General features: G+C 42.7%; 1 protein-coding gene across 24 annotated transcripts in view; it reads right to left on the reverse strand.

Annotated features, from left to right (window-relative positions):
- CSMD2 (CUB and Sushi multiple domains 2) overlaps nt 1-20,930 on the reverse strand; it is a 337,680-nt gene that overhangs the window by 154,123 nt on the left and 162,627 nt on the right. For 19 of the 24 annotated variants that reach the window (XR_013941772.1, XM_080566779.1, XM_080566782.1 and 16 more), the window contains 4 exons: nt 14,228-14,305; nt 6,519-6,606; nt 5,173-5,327; nt 2,558-2,679 (listed from right to left, as the gene is read on the reverse strand). Coding sequence is in view for 23 of the 24 variants with exons in the window: in XM_080566779.1 (XP_080422905.1) it covers nt 2,558-2,679; nt 5,173-5,327; nt 6,519-6,606; nt 14,228-14,305 (443 nt within the window). In the remaining variant the exon portion in view is untranslated. Of the gene's footprint in view, nt 1-2,557; nt 2,680-5,172; nt 5,328-6,518; nt 6,607-14,227; nt 14,306-18,569; nt 20,927-20,930 lie in introns of those variants that run through there. The other 5 variants (XM_080566795.1, XM_080566786.1, XM_080566792.1 and 2 more) reach the window with 4 other exon arrangements.

Genomic DNA, 20,930 nt, shown 5'->3' on the forward strand with positions numbered 1-20,930 from the left:
CCCTACCTGTAAATTACACTTCCAGGATGAAACATTCAAAAAAGAGAAACTCTCCCAGAAACCCTTCATAAACTGATGTTGCTAATTAACTGTTTATCACTTCAAAGAAAAAGAAAATGGCAGCCTTTTTACAGACAGTGAGTATGAACTGCTGATTTGACCAGCCTATCTTTCTTATTTCAGTTGTGCTACAGCTCTACAGTATATGAGGCTGCAGCCCATGTAGCATAACTACTATTTTGCTATTAAACCTCTGTTCTACATAAAGTATTGAAATTAATGGATTTTGCCAATTTCAATTCACTTCATAATTTATGAAAGCTAAGGATCAGGACTTGCAGATTTTGTTTTCTAATCAACAGTTTATGATAAAGGTTTAAAAGCTGAGGAAGAACCTAACCAGAGGAAGAAGAGAAAATTTCTCTAAGTAGGAATCCAGAAGACCAATTTTTTGAAAAATGAGAGAGTCTGCCCTGGAAGCTTACAAAAGCTTATCCTATCACACTGCTGAAAAAGCAGAAAAAGTTTGTTTCCTACCATCTAGGCTAGGCACAAGGCTAGCAGAAAGGCCAGAAAATAAACAGATATGAACATGAAAGTCCAATTATTCAACTCTAAAGCAACATGAAAAAGAGTCAATAATATAGTGGCCGTGGCACATAAGCATCCAGATGTTTGATTGCCATCTCCTCCTTTCTAAACTGTAGTGGGACAAAAGTGTCAGCCTCCGTAAAGCCCAGGGCACATCCAAGGCCAGCTCATTACAGTTTCTTCTTAAAAACAGAGAACTATTTTATTTGCAAAACTGGGATTTTGCTGGTCTTTGAAAGACGAAGATGTACAAAAAGAAAGATATACATGATACATACCAGTGCCTAAGAAGCTGATGTATCCAACAGCCTGTCCATGTGCAGGCAGCGTACACCCGAGGGTCTGCAGGCCCCCGGCTGAGAAGCCCAGCTGACACTTGAGCAGTAATGGCTGTTGTTACATGTGGCCTGTTCTCTGCTCGCACATTACCCTGATGAAGGAGAACCTCCTGAGTCTGATTAACCAGTAAATCACTCCTAATAAATCAGCACTGAAAAAAATATCCTGATTCCACACTCCAGTTTCCCAGAATTTGGGTCATTACCAGGCTCCCATGCAGCCAAACCAAAATATCCGCTGTATGAAATGACCAGCTAATGACAGCCCTTTAAATACAAACCCATTCTGAAATTGGAATGTAGGAATACTCCTCATTAAAATCATAATCCACCAGTGATCTGTACTTATTAAAGGCTTGAATTGATGTCGATGGGGAGAGAGAAACAGAACTCAACAGGGCTCTTCAGCCAGCCCCAGCTCTAGCTGCCCCGCTGCAGCAGGTGCTCCAGGGGGAGGCAAAGCACGGGAGATCAGAGGACAAGATGCCATCTCATCAGAGGTAGCAAGCAGGCTGCAACTGTGGATGGTTGCCAGAATTTCTACAGACTGGAACAATTTCTTGTGAAAGATGAGATGCCGGGATACTAACATGTTTGTGAAATGACTTCCTTGGACGAGCGGCAGAAGGCAGAGCGCCAAACTGCAAGGCTGTCTGGTGGCAAGGACCAAGAAATAATTGACTGGATAAGCATATGAGCTCAGTGCCTTGGAATGCAAGGTTTTCTCCCAAACTAATGAAGATTATATTAGTAGGAACCCAGGCACTGAAAAGAATGAAACCTGTCTTCAGCAGAAGCACTGAATGATACCTCAGGGTATTCTGAGCTTCAACACAGCAACGAAGTCATTTTTGTTCTTATGTTCCCATACAGGTCTGTAGAGGAACAGGCTGAGTTTGTAGGGCAGCTCTAAGAGGTAAGAGGCACTGAGGATTGTTCTCCCTGTGACAGGAAAACGGGAAAGACTTCATCTTACAAAGACCAAGGCAGTTAGGACTTGTACTGATCAGTGAAAAAGGATTTGAACCCTGCCAAACTGCACATGCAGACCAACGGAGACAAAAAATCATCCCCAACTTCCAGTGTTCTGAACATCAGTAAATACAAAAAGGACTTGTTTATAACCAAAAAGTAAAGGAAAAGGAAAAACAGCATTGAAGAGAAATCCTCCCTCCCTCACTTGCTCTTGGCCCTTTGCGGGCTGAAGTCCCTGTTGGTTAGGGGCCAGCTATCAGCCAAAAGGAAGTTAAAAATCAGAATTCCTGGCACAGCATTTCTGCCCCAACTGAGCACTGGCTTAGCAAGATGCTTTGCTACGCTGTTTGGCATTTCACCGCCATTCATGCCAAGATATCAAAGAGGTTTCGATTAAAAATAATTACATTCACTTTTAATTACATCCTTTAATAAAATGGATTTTCAGCAGAGACAGAATGTGACAGGACACGGTCTTTAAAGACAGTCGAGAAATGTGTGAGAAGTCTCTGGGGAGAGAGAAGGGTGTGACTTCAGAAACAGAAACCTGAAGGGCTAAATATCAGAGACTAGTCCTGTGAAGGACCATAGCTACACACTATTTCAACTAAGACAATAAAATAGTGACATGAGAACGTATCTCTGAGACCTACCTTGGCTGGATTGAGTGCCGTGATGACCCACACGCAGTAAGCATTGTTATCGTATTGGACAGGGTAGTTGGGAGAAGTTATCACACCGCTGGGACCACGAAGGTACATATCACACATCCTTGCTGTGAAAAAGAAAACAAGACAGATGTGGGAATGAGGTCTGTTAGCTCTGGGATGAATACGGAGTTCTTTGTTTGGAGATGAGAGAGAAATAGTGATGCATACTGTATGAAGGCAGGGGAGAATTAAAAATTGCTGCCCTGTGTTGTTTTCACTAGCCAAAACGCTCATCTTCTTCCATGTAACATCAGAGACAAAGGATTTATCTGTGATGATTGGATGAGTGGGGTGTTTCCAGAGGCTATCAAACAGATGGACCGCCAGACCAACCAACAACCCATTTGCTAGCTCTCACACTGATTTAGTATTTGCTTACTGTGTTGAAGTACTCAAAGAAATACTTTCATGTCCAGGACATTGAAAGCAGCTACACGAAAGATGCCAGGTAAGACACAGATCCTTTTTAATGTCCCAGGAAGGTCATATTTCCTTTCTTCGTTGCAGATCTAAAAAAATACTGCACATCAAGTATTTATTAGGTGAGGGCTGACTTCGTTCTGCTACAACTGTGGACTCAAAGAACGAAGATGGCAGCTCGACTTCACATCTTCAAAACATTTTAGGTACAGTAGAAGCTGAAAAGCACTTAAGGGGGAAATTTTTGCTTGGAGTATTCCTTTGATGTGATATTTAATCAGAAAATGTAAAGAACAGCATCCTTGTTTTGTAACTGCCTCTGCTGTTGTGATGGATCCTCAGAATTAATCTATCTGAAATTTCAAAGGAGTCCTATTTGCAAACGTGGTTTCTGCAGGGCTTTTTTTGCCCCTGAACAGCAGTTGAGCATGGAAAATGGTCTCACGGCCAAACTGACCGTACGGCAGGGCTGCATTCCTGCTGCCCTGTGTGACCCCATTCCTGGGGCCTGCTACATGTACCCAGTCCCACCTGACAGTAAAAGTTAAGGGCTGCTATTCGCATCTTAAAAGCGGGCAACAGGGCCACAAAGGGACTAAGGGACTCTTCCTTGGACTCAGAGGGAGTCTGCTGCAGAAAGGGAAGCTAAAATTCCCTCTCTGAACACAGTGGCAAGATGCTTCATTACCAGGTGTTAGAAACTGCTCCAGTCCAGTGGCTTTAGAGCTGGCTGGTCAGGCACCCTGCAAGTTGAAAGAAACTCACCACACGATAACAAAATGGAAACAGAAAATGTGGCTTAAAACTGAGATAAAAAGCAAATGGAAAACTCTGAAAAGAAAAAAAAAATGGAAGTTAGTGGTAGAAATTTTTTTAAGTTGATTCACAGAATCGCAATAATGCAGGCAAATCCTTTCTTATCTCTTGCAAGAGGACACCATAAATTTCCTTTATAGTGTCACATATTTATGCCAAATATCCTCTTACACTGATTCAATTTATTCTAGGCTTGTTTCAAGAATTAGATGGGATTCCAAAGCCTTGAAAACCTCTGCAGATGAAATTAAAGAGGAAAAGAACTGAAAAAAATACCAATTTATGACTTTAAGAGCTTTAGAGGGATTTAATTAAAAATATTACAAGTTGTTCATTATTAGCATTACAAATAGCACAATTATGCATGCCACTTTTTATAGAGAGAGAGGATAGAGAGAAAGAAAACAAAATGGCCAAGGGCAAAATGGACATTAGTTTTCATTTTTACGCTGAAAGAAAACTCCATTTGCTGATATCTCATGGCTGGGCCACAAGATAATCGGGCTGCTGCTAGCTTCCAAACTTTCACCTCGTCCCCCCTCTCCTCCTTATCCCTTAAAAAGAAATATCTGGAGTGGAGAACAAAAAGGGACAAAGCATTGCTGAGAGGTGTGGACACAGTACACAGGTATGAAGGACACACATAATCCATCAGCTGCAGAGCTAGTAGCTTATGAAGCTCCACAGTTAATAGTTTTATTAGTTTTATTGTGTACAGGAACAGGCGTTTGTCTTAAAACCTGAATTTCTGCTATCAGAAAGTTGCATGAGAATCAAGTGAAGGTTTCTTTCTCAGACATGAGCTGAAAAGATTGAAAATTTGAAGCCGTGTTACTCTGCTTACCCAGAAAACAAGAATCCCCACTAGAATAGAATAAAGATCCTATTGACTTTTGAGCACGAACGAGCAAGACCAACCTCCCATTTCCAAGAAAACAAACGAACCCAGTGCAGCACTGAAGAAATTGCAGCGACGAGCTGAATTTTTCCAACAGGAACCTGTTTTTCCAACCTAGAACCTGTTCTAGGACTGCCTAACAATATATTTGACTTTTAAAGAGAAGGAAAAACTGAACCAAAAAGAAGCGAAAGAACAAAGGGGCTGTAGCAAGGTGCCTCTGAGAGGAACCAGAGATGGTCTTCCACAGGGCAGGTGGGAGCTGCAAGCCTGGAAATATCCACTTATAGTGCTCTGCTTCTTGGAACAGCATTTATCAAAAGAAAAAGGCAACAGGCAGCAACCAAGTGCAGACAAACTTGAGGACGGAATGAGTGATGCATGAATGGGACATAAAGGAGATGGATTTTCTCATTAGTCCTACCAACTCGATAAAAAACGTTCCTCTTCTCACCTCTGCACACTGGCCTGTGGTCACTCCATGCAACAATCATGTCGCTCACTCTCTTACAGGTGATGCTTTTGGACCCTTGTAAATCATAGCCCTCGTTACAGGTGAACTGGATGCTGGAACCCAACCTAGCAGACAGAACAGAAAGTGAAGTTAGCAACTGAGAAGCTTCTGCAGCAACGTGTTTGTCACTTGCTTTTTTATTATCCCAGTGATTCTCCAAATTGTGAACAGAGAGAGTTCACTGGCCCTCCAGGCAACAGCAGAAATGAATGAGGGGCAGGCGTTTGCCTCATTCATTTGCTTATGCTGGGCACTGTTTGCCTGAGGTGGTGACAGTCCCCGAACAGATTCAAGTCTTTCAATGCAACTTCAGGGGGAATTTTTTTCAGTTCGGGAGCACAGACTCTGTCCCAAGAGATGACATGCTCAGCATTCTTATAAAGAAAAAAAAAAAACAAAACTTTATCTACTACTGAAAGATTTCTTCTATATTCTATCACTTTGGATTCAGATCCTTTGCTGAAGCCAGTCCTATCTTATTCACTGAAGTGACACAACGCCGGTTTACAGCAGCTGAGAATTTATCCTGTGGCATTTAGGGACTCTGTTGGGAATTGCCTTTCCTCCACCCTCACTCCCCCTCCTCCAATACATTTTCTGGACTTCAGGAGAATTGGATAGACTTAGGTTAAATTGAAAGACATTTTTAGTGAACAAAACAGCTATCGACAGCAAAATAAGATTAAATATTGATTCCCCATTGCTAACAGCAGGCTGATTCATTCCTACACTCTTTAAATGAACGCTAGCAAGTACAAGGGAATAACAGCATTGTTTTAAACTCTATAAGAAAACAATTATCCAGCACCACATTTACTTATTGACAAGGAACTGTACCAGTGCTTTGGGAAGACACCTGAAATTCACTGGGGGCAGGGGCATGCTGTGACTTAAGCTAACGTTAGAAGCGATGCTGTTGCTGTTTAAGACAGCTCTTTCTGCACTTCACTCGAAATGGGACTGACAACAAACACGGATTATACAAGCCTGGCCAGATGCCCATTTTGAGAAAGGAGAAATATTCCCAAAGAACTCATTGCAGATCATCATCCAGGACACGGTCTCTCACACACACGTGCACTTCTATACACACTTGCTCTTCTACATCACTAGGCTCAGCAAGCTTTCAGACAGAGCACATTTAGATGTGTGCAGATGGTCTCTAAAAACAGACTACGTAACGTCAAGGAGCACACACGATGGTTATAAACAATAGCTTTGCAGCATGCAGAAACACAAACATAAAAGGTTCTTACCTAAAATCGTTGCCTATTCTTTTGCCTCTCTCTGGAATCCCAGGGTCTGGACACATATTATGTCCCTGGGACACACCAACCTGAGTTACTACAAAGCAAAAACAGCACATACAGAGACAGAATAGCAAAAGAAACATTCTTTCATCAACTGTCTTGGTGGATGTGGAGAGAAAAATGGCAATTGGTAGCTTGAAAACCTGAATGTATTCCATTTTGCTTAGGAAAAACAGCTTTGGAAACAAGTGTAACTGGAATCATTTCAGCTCAGTTTAGACACCAAAGTGTTTTCTAGGAAGTGCCAGCTAGGAAAACAGTTTTCCCCCCTGTTCTGCTATAGAAGTACCTCTGAAGAGAGATTTTTTGTTCTGCAAAATTGCACCAATTAAACAGCCCATTTCCGAAGCCTGCGATTAAAACGGCCACCTGTGACACGGCAAGGTGACTGTCTACCACCCTCCAAACCCATCTGAGCGCTGCCAGAGAAAGAAACAACTCGATGAGAAGGTAAGTGTATGGTACCAGGGAAAAAAGCAAGCACAGAACAAAAGAGAGAGAGGAGAGGGAAATGTAAGTCTAGCATTTTAAAGCAAGTAATTTAGTTTGAATATGAAAAACTTTATGGAGCAACCTTAATGTAACTACCAACAAATATGAAACCTCTCAAGTGGTGATCAGCACTGAATAAACATCTGCAAACCTGATTCTCTGTCTCCCCACGTCTGCCTTCCCCCTCCAGCCTGTCACACAGCACAAAGAAGCACTACCTGGGAATGGATTTAGCCAGGGTGGCTCCTGAAAGCATGAAATGAGATCTAGCAATATGCTGATTTCAATTTGGAATTCCAGCAGCTACCGAAACGCATAATAATATGGGACAAAGGGGTAACTTTGTCGCAGAGATGTAGAAGTTGATGTGATTCAGCTTTCTCGTATCATTGAGGGAAGGACTCAAGGAAAATGCAACACGTCAGCAAGGCTGAAGCAGTGGAGCATGAATCCTAAGCGAGCACGTTCCCATTCTACCTCCGCCTGCCACCAGGTCAAAGGAGAAACCTCAGCTACACCGCAGAAGGTACTGTGTTAGCACAGTGCCCAAGCCCACTGCCAAATGGGATGATGGTGGGGTGATAAAAGCACGGTTCTCACTCCAGACATGTCAGCTCCACAGCACTGAGCACGGGGGAAGACACGGAGGGTGGTGCATGTAAATATTTACATGGGGAGAAAAGCACGTGGAGCGTCTGCACAAACACAGGCTGCACAGCATGGACACACAGAAAGGCAAGACCATCAAATGTAGTAATTATTCACTAATTACACCTCGTGTAAGTCAGGCACTACAGCTGGAAGATCGAACCCTGTTTCTGAAGGGATGGAAGGATCACTCTGCTCCTGCTGGTACGGGGCTTTCGTCTGAGCATCTCCACCCAAGTGCTGGCTGCCTGCACTGAAACCATTTCAGCTCGTAACCTGCTGCTCTGCTCGAGGTGCTTCCCCCGTCCCAGCCCTCCCTGCCTGCGCTGCTGCCGCCTTCCTTCCCCGCACCAAGTCCCACGTGCTCGGGACCAGGGACACGGGGCAGGGGCTGCCCAGCCCGGCTCTGGCACAGCCGCTGCACGCTGCCCGGTGTCCTGGCCTGCTGTTTGCTGCTCTGTGGGCTCCTCCGTGAATTTGGGGGCAAAAGAGGAAAAGAGACACAGCTTTATGGGAAACCAGTCCCCCGATAGACTGTTTTCTCTTTTGCATATTCATAACCTCACGTTAAGCTCCATCACGTGGACAAGCAGACACACTAGCGAGACAGAAGCATTACAGCAGCACAGGGCAGCTATCTTTTGATGGCTGCGTTTTGCAGCTACAAAGCTTTGCTGCCACCTTTCATGGATTCTGACGATTCTGAATGTACACGAGCCAGAAGGAAGGGAGCCCTCCTCAGAGCAGGGATCCTTCTGTGCTCTTTTACCAATGCCCCGATAACCAAAGGAACCGTGGCAAAACCCTGCTCCATGAGGAGGTATCTCCAGCAGCCATCAGGGCTGCAGGATAATTCAGTGGGTTTGTTTCACTGAAACACATTATTTCAGTTTGATCTACTCTCCCTTCTTCCCTGCTAGATTTCATGGTTAGATACGTGAAAAAATTGAACAGTTTTTAATTTGCTGTTAACTTTTTGCTAACTTGGCCAGTCTGCCTTAGGTCCTGGAGATTTCACGCGTGTTTACAAACTATACAAGTGGCTGTAAAGACTCAGCCACTGTCACAACACTGCAGGAGCTACAGGCGTATGTTGCAATGTTAGCCAAAATTCTGGCACAGAAAAGTTGGTCCAACTCTGAGCTCTGTCTTAGTACCCGTTTGGGGCCATTGCCTGTAGTTTTGATCAGCTGTTGAGTGTAATCTATGGAGCTAAATACTCCTCTGCTATGTACCTCCCAAGGCGTGGGACGTGCCTTAACAGTTCTGCTCTAATGATACACGAAGCAAATGGGAATTTAGAGAATGAAAATGCACAGAGGCTTCAGCAGTGAGCAGTGAAGAGCCTCAGTCAGAGCAAGGAAATAAGGTCAGAATAAAGCAGCCCCCGGTATTCTAGCACATTTTTGGTTGTTTCACTGCAGAACCGCTGTATAGAAACAACAGCAGCAAGAAGCCTTTCCCTGAAGTCGTGGGAGGGATATGGTCTCTTCAGAGACAGCGGTAGTCCTTCTGCGGATGAAATCACCACCTCCCCGTGGCCCTTCTGCTACGGCTCGAAATGATGCTTTGCTTCTGGGAAACCAAAGGTCAGCTGAGCAAAGAGCAAGGTGACACTGTCTTCCTTTGGCTTCCTTACATCTCCACCTACCTACGCAAATATCCTGACTGCACATACAGGTACCTCCAAGGCAAGTAAAATTAACATTTAAGATAGAATATACAAACTAGGGTTGTATGGCACAAGTCTACAGGGTATGTAGGAGAAACTAAGATTTCTCACTGTACTTCTATACCTTCTCCAGAGTAAAAACACACTAAACAAGGAGATATGCCTCTAATGTACGTATTTACAAACACAGCTTCTACGTACGTCTGCATTGAAACACTCGCATGCCCTTCCCTGCAGAGCAGATTACCAGATTGCCTTTCCACATCAAATTCTTTCTCCCACAGTCAAAACACTATCCAGACATCATTTACACCCGTGTTGGTTACTCTGAGCTGGTGTCACATCCATTTATTACGTCTCATATCAGACGAGAGCGAACCTAGAAGACTGATTCAAAGCTTTGAGAAGAGGCAAGGCTACAGATGACCAGCAGAACCCACAGGCACCGGAGAGCAGGTTGTCAATTACCAATCATACTTCTGAAGACTAAAATACTTCTTTCATTAGTATCTATATAACACATGTAAATAAACCAGTGAGCAGATTAGATACAAACAGAGCAAGGAGAGGTATCTTCGTATCACGATAGTGTGGACATTTGATTTTGTCAACTTTAAGAGTGAAAGAAAAGGAGAGGATGGATTAGATGGCCACTTACAGAAACTTCTGTTCTTCTATCTTTTGCTTTAAACACACACACATGAACACAACTAAACCAAAGTTCATAAACCATATTTGTTATGCTGAGAACTTGTTGTCAGTACTGTGTTCATCTTCCTAAAGGTTTGACTGATTTATGCCAGGGCTGTAGCACTCCAAATGAATTCTTCAAGGTTACAAGGAAAACAATAGATCTTAAAAACTGTGATGAAGTGTTCCAGTTCTACATTACAAGCTCAAGGATTCTTTCTCCCAAACCATGGAACTTGTTTTCCTCCTCCTTCACTCTCCTATTTATTTTTTCCCCAACAACTTCCTTCTCATCATGCATTCAGTAACAGCCAGTTATGATTGCTTTGTTTGCAACGGTAATTTACTCCATCTGTTAAAAGAACTAGGAACCTTCTTTAGCTCTCTGTATTTCTCCATATTAATATAGTTCACTGATAGACTCCCAAGGGACAATTTTTATTGAATTTAAGATTGTCAAATATGAGTTACAAGATAAAACAAGATCTAAAATGTTGTGCCTTTTTTTTTTTTTCCTAACAAACCCTTTATATTTCTCAGCATGAAAAATACAGTGATAAAAGTGAGCTCTTCTCCTGGCATGAGGGGGACAAAGGAGGACTTTAGCAGCTATCAGTTGTTTTAAAATGGTTAAGTTAATCTTCGTGATCACTCTAAGGCTTACAGTTACTCCATACAACCTTCTGGTCAAATTTCCAAGACTGTTTGCAGCATGCCCTACTTCAACCCAACCGGGCTTGTTTGGAAGCTGTGCTGCCTACAGCCAGAAGCCCACAGCCTGCTCCTCTTTGCTCCATGCTCACTTTGTACCGTGGCAGCGCAGCAGGGACCCACATGCAAACATTCATTCCTTGACACGTGCTGCAGAAAGCAGGCTTACTGCAATGCTCAATCCAGCAGCTTCCATACACTTGGCTGAGACTAAAATTGATCAACACCTCCAAAATGACTTTGCATTTGCAGATTTAAAATAGATTCTGACAAATGTGAAGATACACGGAGCTTGCACTACTTCATTCAATCCCTTTCAGTAATGTCCAGCAGTGTTTTCAGGTGTGCCTCATTCAAATGTCAGAAAAACAACTCTGATGCTGTTTTATAAAAGCAAAGTACCATGTTTTTCACACAGTGTGAGCACGGAATATACACATTTACATATTGCATGCAATATACTGACTTTCTCGCTGCTTTAGGATAACTGCAAATGCAGAAAGTGTCTTGGTTAATATCAGAAAAAAGTAATCCCCTAAATGCAATCTCAAATTTTAAAATGTGTTTCTTATAGCTTATTCTGCAGAGCTGTATTATTTTTCCTCTAAAACTGATTAAAGCAAGATGCCCAATTAATTTTAGGGCTGGTGAACAGTATGAAGCACTTGATTTAAATTTCAAATAAACACGTTTGACTGCAACTGAACAAAATTAGCACGTCCCCCACCCGATTCCATGTTTTTTAGATATTCTTTTTCTGAAAGAGTACAAACAGCTGCGATATGAATACATTTTGTCTCCATTCAGACATGTGAAACAGAGTTTAATCTGGCGAGGTAGGATCTGGCAGGTAACCACAGCATCCATCCAGCAAAACTGAAATCCTCTGAAAGACCTATCGGGTATTAAGCATGTAGCTGCAAGCTGCCTTATGTGACAACAGATTCTTCAAGGGAGAATTTTAGGAGAGATGCAAAGACCACTAGAAACCATTGCTGGCAGGAAAGGATTTGAAAACAAAGCAGGGTATAGCTCTAGCTTTTACCAAGAGACACAGCCATTTCTAAATTCTGATATTTGAGCCAGATGAAATGATGATAGCAATACGAGCAAACTTCAGAGGCCTTTAATCAGCCTATCCCACCTGTATAACCACTACTGAAGCATAGCTCACAAGCTCACGAAAGTTTCAGAGAAGAGAGGGCACGGCTAGCCAAGCAAATCAAAAAAGCAAGGGGAAAAAAAAGATAACACTTCAGGCTCCATCTTCTGAAAATAAACCATTTTCTGGAGACATCTTCTACAGAATCAGCATTCCTGAGGTTGAAAATTTACTCTAACAGATGTGTGACAGCAGAAGGCTGTGCAGGATAGAGGTTAATCAGGGTTTACAATCCAGACATTGCTGAGAGCAGCGTACGTGGACAAAGCTAAAGACACAAGGGTTGCACCAAACACCCTGCTGGTACCAGGAATTTGGGCCACAGTACTATCACTATATCGTGATATACACCTTAAGAGATTTCAGGCTAAGCTGCCCTCCTGTCTCTGTTTTGCCTTATCAAATACGACATGAGGAGCACTGCACAGGGTGCTGAACTGGCAGCTTTGAACGCTGCAGTCTGCTCTCCACTGGGCGAGGACAGACTGGGCAGAGGCACCGAGAGCTTCCTACAACTTCATCCTCAGGAGTGGGGCACGACTGCGACACAGCGGGGTACACTAAAAAGGAAAACCCAGTTGCGGTCTGTTACTCAGCCCTCAGCACCCTCCCCAGGACCCCTGAAGGACTAGTGCTGACAACGGTCCTGACACAAACCAGAAGCAGAGCAGACTGCTGCTACCTGGCCACAGAGAAACCAAACCATTCAGGTTCACGATGGGTGATTCTATACACTAATTTATTTAGAGTGCTGTTCTGGGTCCTTTGGTTTAGTGACTGTAACATTCAATAACAACTGATTAAACTGCTACTGGGAAGCATCCTAGGGTTTGCAAGAAGGCAAAATGGGAATCCTATGTATTCTTGACACAGAAGACTTATATACTGTAAACTAACGAGTCCAAAACAGGCTAAAACTTATCACTTGGTTACGACTCCCTTCCCCACAAACCCCAATATCCAAGATCACACAAACCCCACACCAAACACATCCTCGCATCTTCTGGAGCTCCAGTGCCCACACAATCAAAGGCTGAGGTATTTTCCAACATAATTTCACCCTCAGTGAAGTCAACTGTTTATCATACCTCAAAAGGTTAAATACTTCTTGGCAAGAATATTTCATAGGACCGAGAGCATCCTGGATACAGGGCTTTCCTTAAAAGTGAATTTGTTTTCTTCAAACACGCCCCAGCATTTTCTACTCTGGAGATGTTGGGCAATTTACATCCTGCTATTTACCTTGTTGGACCTTTCTCTTTGAATAACTGGAGACTACAAGCACTCGTGTGAACCTAAAAGTGAGCCATTTTCATTTCAGACAGACAGTGAGTGATGTTTTAAATTCAGTTCATCCATTTTTCTTAACTGAATTTTGCATCTGAAGTTCAGGCGAGTGAAATGTCCAAACAGTACCTCTTTGATGGGTGCAATGGACTATGCAGAAAATGAACAATTATATCCTCCCCCCAAAAAACTATTTAAGAAATACTGCATTTTGCTCCTATTTAGATCTCTATAAAATATAACATGGAGTTAATTCAGATCCTTCCTGTTTAATCTTGAGTCCCCTTTAGAGTCCAGTCACCTGCCCAGAGACACGTGTGTAAAGAAACTCCGAGTCTCGCTCGGAACGAGCCTAATGCAAAGATGAATGACCTAACGGATTCACTTACTGCAGGAGGAAAACACACCAGTGACAAAGCGACGTTCTGAGCACACCTCTAACAGATATCAAACACTAGATATACTGAATGCGAGAAACTAATACAGGGACCACAGAAGTCAGTAGTATAAGCTTTTGCACACTGAAGTGGCATGATTTTTCTGCAGGAACGAATAATTACATAAAATGCAAAGAGAAAAACAGAGAGACTGCTACTGATTCTGTACATTTTCTAACACTTGTTTTTTGTGGTTCCTTAGCCCTTCTCCTAAATTTACGATAACATTAATTCAGTTTTCAATATTGTTTACATTTTGACACTTTCCAAACTAAAAGAAGACAAATAATGAACCCCAGTCTGTCACCAAACAGGATGCATACAGTATATATTAAATGCACACACACCAATCCCCTGCGTTCCCACTTTAAGGGGTTAGTATATGCTTGTGAATAGAGCACTGGAAGGAAGTGATGCAGTAATGCAAAGGGAAGAGAGGGTAAGGCATTAAAACTTTCAAGAGTGACAAAGTTTTAGAGATTATTGGAAAGTCAAATGAAATGTTCAAGGAGATCATTATACAAAAGAGAGCATACGGAGGAGCCAGAAAACTTACACACTGATGTCTTCTGGTTATTGTCCTTGCTTGGCATTAGCTTCACCCCTCTGGACTTCAACTCCATTTGCTTTTTGACTAGAGACAGATTTAAAACAAAGCAAAAATACAAGGACAGAATTTAGCTAAGCATTAGTGGTTATTTAAAATGAGAGTAACAGCAACAGTTGTACACTACCCAAACTCGAGGATATCATGCATCATAGCCAACCTTTCCCAACCCCTCAAAGCCATGAGGTTCCTCTATTCATTTACCTTTGTTAGATCTGGACCAGTGTCGTCGTAGAACTGACCCAGTCCAGCTGACCCAATTTGAATATAAAAATTGGGCATGCAAGCCCCAACCCTCTGGAACCATGCCATTTTGCTTAATGTACTAAAAATGGGAAATGGACGAGAGGGAAGATCTAAGAGACTTCAGGGATCTCAAGAGCAAAATGTTAAGTTCCACTTGGTTTTGCTGATGCAGTCACTACATTATAACACAGTGCACAGTAAGGCCATTCTCTACTTCTGTGGGAATACAGCTCTCAAAAGGGACACCCCATAACCTGAAAATTGTACATGAGAACTACAGAAGTATTAGATTCATAAAAAGGCAGTAAAATATCAAACAAAAAGGACCATATTAAGGCCGTATTACTGGCAAGGAGTAGTACAGATTTACAGACCCACCGTTAATAGCCGTAAGCATATCAATTATAAAATCTTCATGACTACTCCATCATAGGTCCTGACCTTTCTGCTCTAAACCTCATCTAGATGAGAAAACACACAAGGGTAGCAGCAAGATTTCAATCCATCCACTGCCAAGAGTCCCATCCTTCTAGGCAATAGCAAGCTTCCCAACATAACCGAGCAACTATTTGTTCCTATCCTCCAGTCTGTTACCGAGGCTCTCTACACCGGAGGGTTTTGCACAAAACCCACACCATCAAAACCTTCTGGATACCCGTAGAGAGACACCACAGCTCCCTGCAGCGTAAATACAGATATTTTTGACTAAGATGCAGCAGAATTTTTACTGGCATATTTGAAGTTAATGCAGCGAAAGAATAACTTCCCATCAGAAAGCATGATGCCCGTATCAGTTTATCCTTTTTCTGATGAGCCAGTTATCATCTGTGGAGGAAGGCAGTCCATCTCTCACTTCAAACTGTTCTTTTCTCGTTCTTTATCTCATCCTACTTTGATCTCTAAATTAGCGCATTTTGAAGACAAAGCTGTCAAGAAAAATTACCAATATAACTAACGAGTTTTTTTTTTAATCATACTTTTTTTGGCTTAAAAAAAATGTTAATAACATCTGTTTGCAGGAGCTTCAGACACGGAGATGTCAAGCATTATTCCTTGAAGCTTACCTAAGGTAGCACTTTACTCTGCTAGATGCTAGCTTGGAGCTTTTTGTTCATTATTTGGCTACAGCTTTTTGCCTTCTCTTTAAATAAAGCATAACTTCAAACTGAGGTCTGAATTAGCTTTAAAAATATTCATGAAGAAAAGCTTATGTTGTCTAGTATTAGTATCTTTAATCTGTTGGACGTTTATTGCTTTTTTTTTTTAAATAAAGAGGGAAAAATAATTAACAGTATGCCAATTTCAAAGCAAATCTAAGACATGCCTGTTTCATTTTGACTGTAATCCATCTGCAAACGCTCCAAGAAAAAAGCAGCACGTCTCAGAACATCCCAAACAGCAACATATCCCCCTCCAGGTCACGTTACGACAATTCTGGGACCTTTGTAGTCTGAGCTCAAGGTTCTTAACATAACTCACTGTATCAAGGGCCTAAAAAAGAGAATATGAGGCTACGAAATCTAAAATTTCTGGGGAAATCTGGATCCTGCCTCAACTGGAACAGTGACAGCTTTAAAGCACAAATGAGAAATGAAAAGGCTGCAGGATTACAGGACTAACACACGCCTGCTGTGCAGGACGAACGCAGGCAGCACCATTCTGGCTCGGGGCAGCACCCAGGTGCGCCCTGCGGCAAAACCGGGGTGGGAATTCCTCATGGGGTGCTGCCCGTGGGCACCCCCAGGGCCCCACTCAGCCCGGCTGCTCTCCCCAGGGACGCCGAGCTCCTGGCCCCGCGGTGCCGAGCCGAGGGCTGGGGCTGTCCGGCCTCTGCAGCGCGGTGCTCCCACTGCCACGGGGATAACACAGTGCCTTGCCCTCCGTAACGCCGCAGGTAACGAGGCTCCGCACCAAGCGAGTACACAGGGAAGCTCGCAGTCCTGGCCAGCATTCCCTCCCAGTCAATAAAACACCGTCAGGCCCAAGTTATCTACGGCTAAATTTGAGCTATTACAGGACGTAGCATGGCTCGTGACTTTGCAGTATCTAATTCATTGCTCTGTAAAATGCTTCGGAGCACCATCAGTAAGTGAGGAGCTTTACGAAAGTAATTCTCGTTTTTACTCTCTGCACCTTCCCATTGGAAGTTACTTCACGCAATTACCAGTAACCGTGTCTCCTGGCCACACCAGCAGAAGCACTGCTCTGTTGATCTCTGCATGGTAATGCAAGCTTGGAGCCCTAAAGATCAAGCAAAGCTTTCCCATCACCAGCCCACTGGTTTTCAATCCCTGCGCCCACAGCCTTGATGCTGACACCGTAGCCACGACGCGTCTCGGCACATCTCGCCGGGCACGCTGGCCACTGAGCTACAGGAACCGCGTGGATTTCAGAGCTGCCCAACATCCCCAGCTCCAGCAGAAGGCAATCGGGAGGAAAGTTCACAACCCCAACACATCTGGGCCTTGCACACGACTGCATGTTTTTAAAAGGACCCACTTAGTGACAAAAGGTTAAACCACATCCATGAGCTGCCTTTAGAATCGGGCCCACAGAAGAAAACCCACTCCAGATTTGTGACTCTAATGGAAAACTTGGCTCAAAAGCACCCAACGGTAATGAAAACAAGCAGCAGAAAGCAGACTGTCACTACCAGGGATCAATCCTGAAATATGGGGGCTGAACTACATTACCCATGAAGCACGGACTGTGTTTACCCTCATTGCATTCCGTCTCTTTCAATGGTAATTGGTAAAGAGCTCACTGTACACTCCCTCTCCTTAATCCCTCAGTTCGTTACATGGAGACGTAATGAAGAAGTCAAGGTTTACAAATGACTCAATTTAGATTAGAGCAAGTCAGAATACAGTATATCGCTTTCTTTTTTAAAAAAATAAATAAGAACAATTCCCCTAGCTATGCCCTCAAAAATCCAATATATGAAAATCTATATTGTTTATAAATTTGAATGTGGAACAGTACTACAAAGGATTGTGTCAGGCTAATTGGATGAACAGAAGTTACTCTGTTTTCCGGAGGGTTTTGCTGCTCACACGTACCTGATAGATCTAATGGAATACTCAGTGTCCTGTCAAATTTGAAAGATGACATTACAAAGCTTTTCCAGCAAGCAAGCAGTCTGGGATGTTTTTTCTAAACTGTTTCATGTTGCTCTAAATAAGAATTTAAGGAGACATTTATTTATTTTTAATTTAAAAACAAAAACCACCACATTTCAGCAAAAATCTATTCCATGAAACTCTGTTTCCCTCGCTGGGGGGTTGCCATGATATATTGGCTTGCTTAAATCAGATTTCTACTTTATTTTCTTCCTGCTGGGGTGCTCTAGTATCATCTGTGATATTACTGCAGGCTGCTTACAGGGATTCTCACTTGAGCTGGACATGAAGAGAAACCACCTTCCCTCACCTGCAACCATTTTCAGACACCCACGTGGCTGTATGCGCACCTAGCGAAATGACACCCTTATTTCATTTATGCCTGCCATTAGCTAGTATAAGAAACAGCTCTTTAGGAATCAGAGCCTGTAACAAGCACCAGAATTTTCCTCTTTTTGCCTTTTTCTCAGGATTGCTCAGGAGACTTAACAGGTTGCAGAGCATACGCTCTATCCCCTTTGCAGCCCACAGGCGTGATCCAAGATGAGGATTGGTAGATCTGCCAAAAATTAAGGATATATAGATATACACATATTTTTAAAAGCCTTTTAGGTGGTGCAATATGTGCAAAATAGTTCATCAGACCATTATTAGAGATGACAAGCCTGCCAGTATTCTGCATTGTGATACGGGCTGAAACTCACCCACATTTATCTTTCTACCTGAGAGTGCAGGACAGAAGGGGAAGGGAATGGGGAGGGTTAGATCAATAAAAGACGCAATTATGTGTTGGTAACAATCAGCTAAAAAGCAATTCAGGATCCTATTTAAGTAATAAAATATGTGCTGGAGAGATGGACTACGCCAGGCAGATCATTATTTAGATCTGTTTAGCATCATTTTAAATTCAGCAGCTTTTTCATTACCTCATTTACAGTACCTCATCGCTGCACTGATGACTGACAATACCTGGCTTCTAACCCCTACTGTCGCCTGTCCTGAGCAAGGTACATCGAGCATTTTCTTATCACCTGCAGGTACACAGCACGTATTCGGGAATGAAGACAGAGGGAGCGGGAGGACGAAAGAAAAAAAGATCAATGCACCAATTTATCTGTGGCCCCTTTCATTTGCTTTCACGGGGTGTGGAACATGGTATTTGCAAGAATGCAAGATTCACCTTACATAAAAGCAAAGGGAAGGGAAAAATATTTCCACTCTCCCTGCAGAGGAATGAATTTAACTGTATTCAACATAAAGAGAACCTGTATATGGGCTGTTTATATCTAACCTTGCTTTTACATTCATAAAGAGATGTCCAAACGAGGGCGTGGATTAGGAAGAGCTGAAATGGAACATACGAAGGCGGCGTTCTGCTGAAACTAAATATCAATGTTAAACAAGTTGGAAGGGAAATGACTTTCTTATAGATTATCAACAAAGCCAGATACTGTCTCGGAGGATACAGGATGTTAATAAATGGGCAACACATCTTTGGAAAACAGACAACGAATTAGATTCATCCTAACCCTCCCTTCCTTCCTGCTCTTGGACAATCCTGAGGTTCACTTACATCTCTACTGCTAAGAAACACATTTTAGTTGCTCTACTTTATATGGCATTACATGTCCTATTTTGTAGCTACTTATTTATTTATCTCCATTGAAATATTTATGTTCAAACAAGGTTGTGTTCCTCTGAAAGGGTTATGCTGAGTTTTCTGAAGTTGCATTGGCATCTTTAGTGTTCTGTAGACACAAATTCCGCTGACTGCAAAAAATCCTGCCTTTATCCCCAGGTTGTTTTGTTGTTGTTGTTTGCTGGTGCTTTTTTTTTTTTTTCTTTAAAGCATTGAAATCTTTCTTAACAGATGGAAAGACCCTGACAAACTTCATAAAAACCAGCAAGTTACTGAAGAATGGATTTCAAATTCCCTTTGCCACCTAGTTAGAGGTCCTCCTTGAATGCCATTTCAACAGCACATTTTTAGGTTCGTCTTTTAAATACTCAATACACAAAAGCACAGTTCATTATATCTAACAAAAGTTTCCAAGGAGCGTGCTAGATTAGAACCCCCTGACATTTATCTAATCAGAGGAAATTATAACATTAATCTTTATTTTTCTATTTAGGAAAAAAGGATGATTCACACAGGTGTTTTAATAGAAAGCAGCAATCATGACTGCAAAGGAAAATGCTGTATCAAGAGTCATCAGCTGCACGCAGTCATTTGTGTTATACAGACAAAAAAAAGTGTTTTTAATTATAATTTAAAATAAAGAAATGTATACATTAAAGGAATATAAGGAAAGTTAGGCAAAAACAGTGATTCATAAAAGCAAAGCCCATGCTGAAGCCATGACAACATTGCTAAGACAAAACAAACAAGGAACAAACAGAACCGGTTTATAGATTTATGAAAGGAAAATCATCTCCCTTCCACATTGTTCCCGTCAGTCTAGGGCTATGGCACTTTCTCCTCATCCATGTCCTGTTCCCTCCTTTTGAGGAAAGCTGTCGAACTACATGGACAAAGCTCTGGAGGGTGGACAAGGAGCTGGGTAGGTGTTCCTGCTCCTTCCCTGCTTCATTGCCCTGATTCTTGACCCTGCCTTTGGAGTTAGTTGCCTCAAGCAATGCTGCACCACTGCACCCACAACAACCTCCAAAATCCTTGGGGAGAAGGGTGTAAGCAGCCCTAAGTAAGCTCCTCAAAGCCACCCGTTCTGGTGACCATTTGGTCACACACAGGACGCGCTGAACTGCAGTGTCCCACGGTTGTTGGCAAGCCTCAGATGAGGAGCTTGTCTCTGCTCACTTTGTGTCCCAGAGCATTTCCTCTCACTCAACAGCATTCTTAGACCCCAATCCTGAACTTTTTTCTTCTAGAGACAACCAGTAAATACAGGATAGTTTAGATCTCATTCAAAACAGACCCAGCGACATCTCACTTGAGCACAGAGTAAAACGCAGACAGTCACCGTGGGACTCTGCGCTGCTCTTTGCCTCGTGGCACCCTGTCTGTGCTGCCATAACCCACATGGCACCTCCTGCGAAACTGCAGGTAAAGGAACATCTGCTTCCTCTAACAAAGCATACATCGCAAATGAATCTTCCAGTAGCTCTCAAGTGTTTGTATTTCCAATACATTGCCAAGAGCAGCTCTCCATGCGACAACACCTGGATACCCAGCTAGAAAATTAAGGTTAACAACAGAATAATCATGCAGAAAGTTAATTGTGGATTCCTAGGAAAAAAAAAGTTTGACTAAACGTGCACGCTGAATC

The sequence above is a fragment of the Anser brachyrhynchus genome, assembly GCF_964034855.1.
Source record: "Anser brachyrhynchus genome assembly, chromosome: 24".
Lineage (NCBI taxonomy): Eukaryota > Metazoa > Chordata > Aves > Anseriformes > Anatidae > Anser > Anser brachyrhynchus.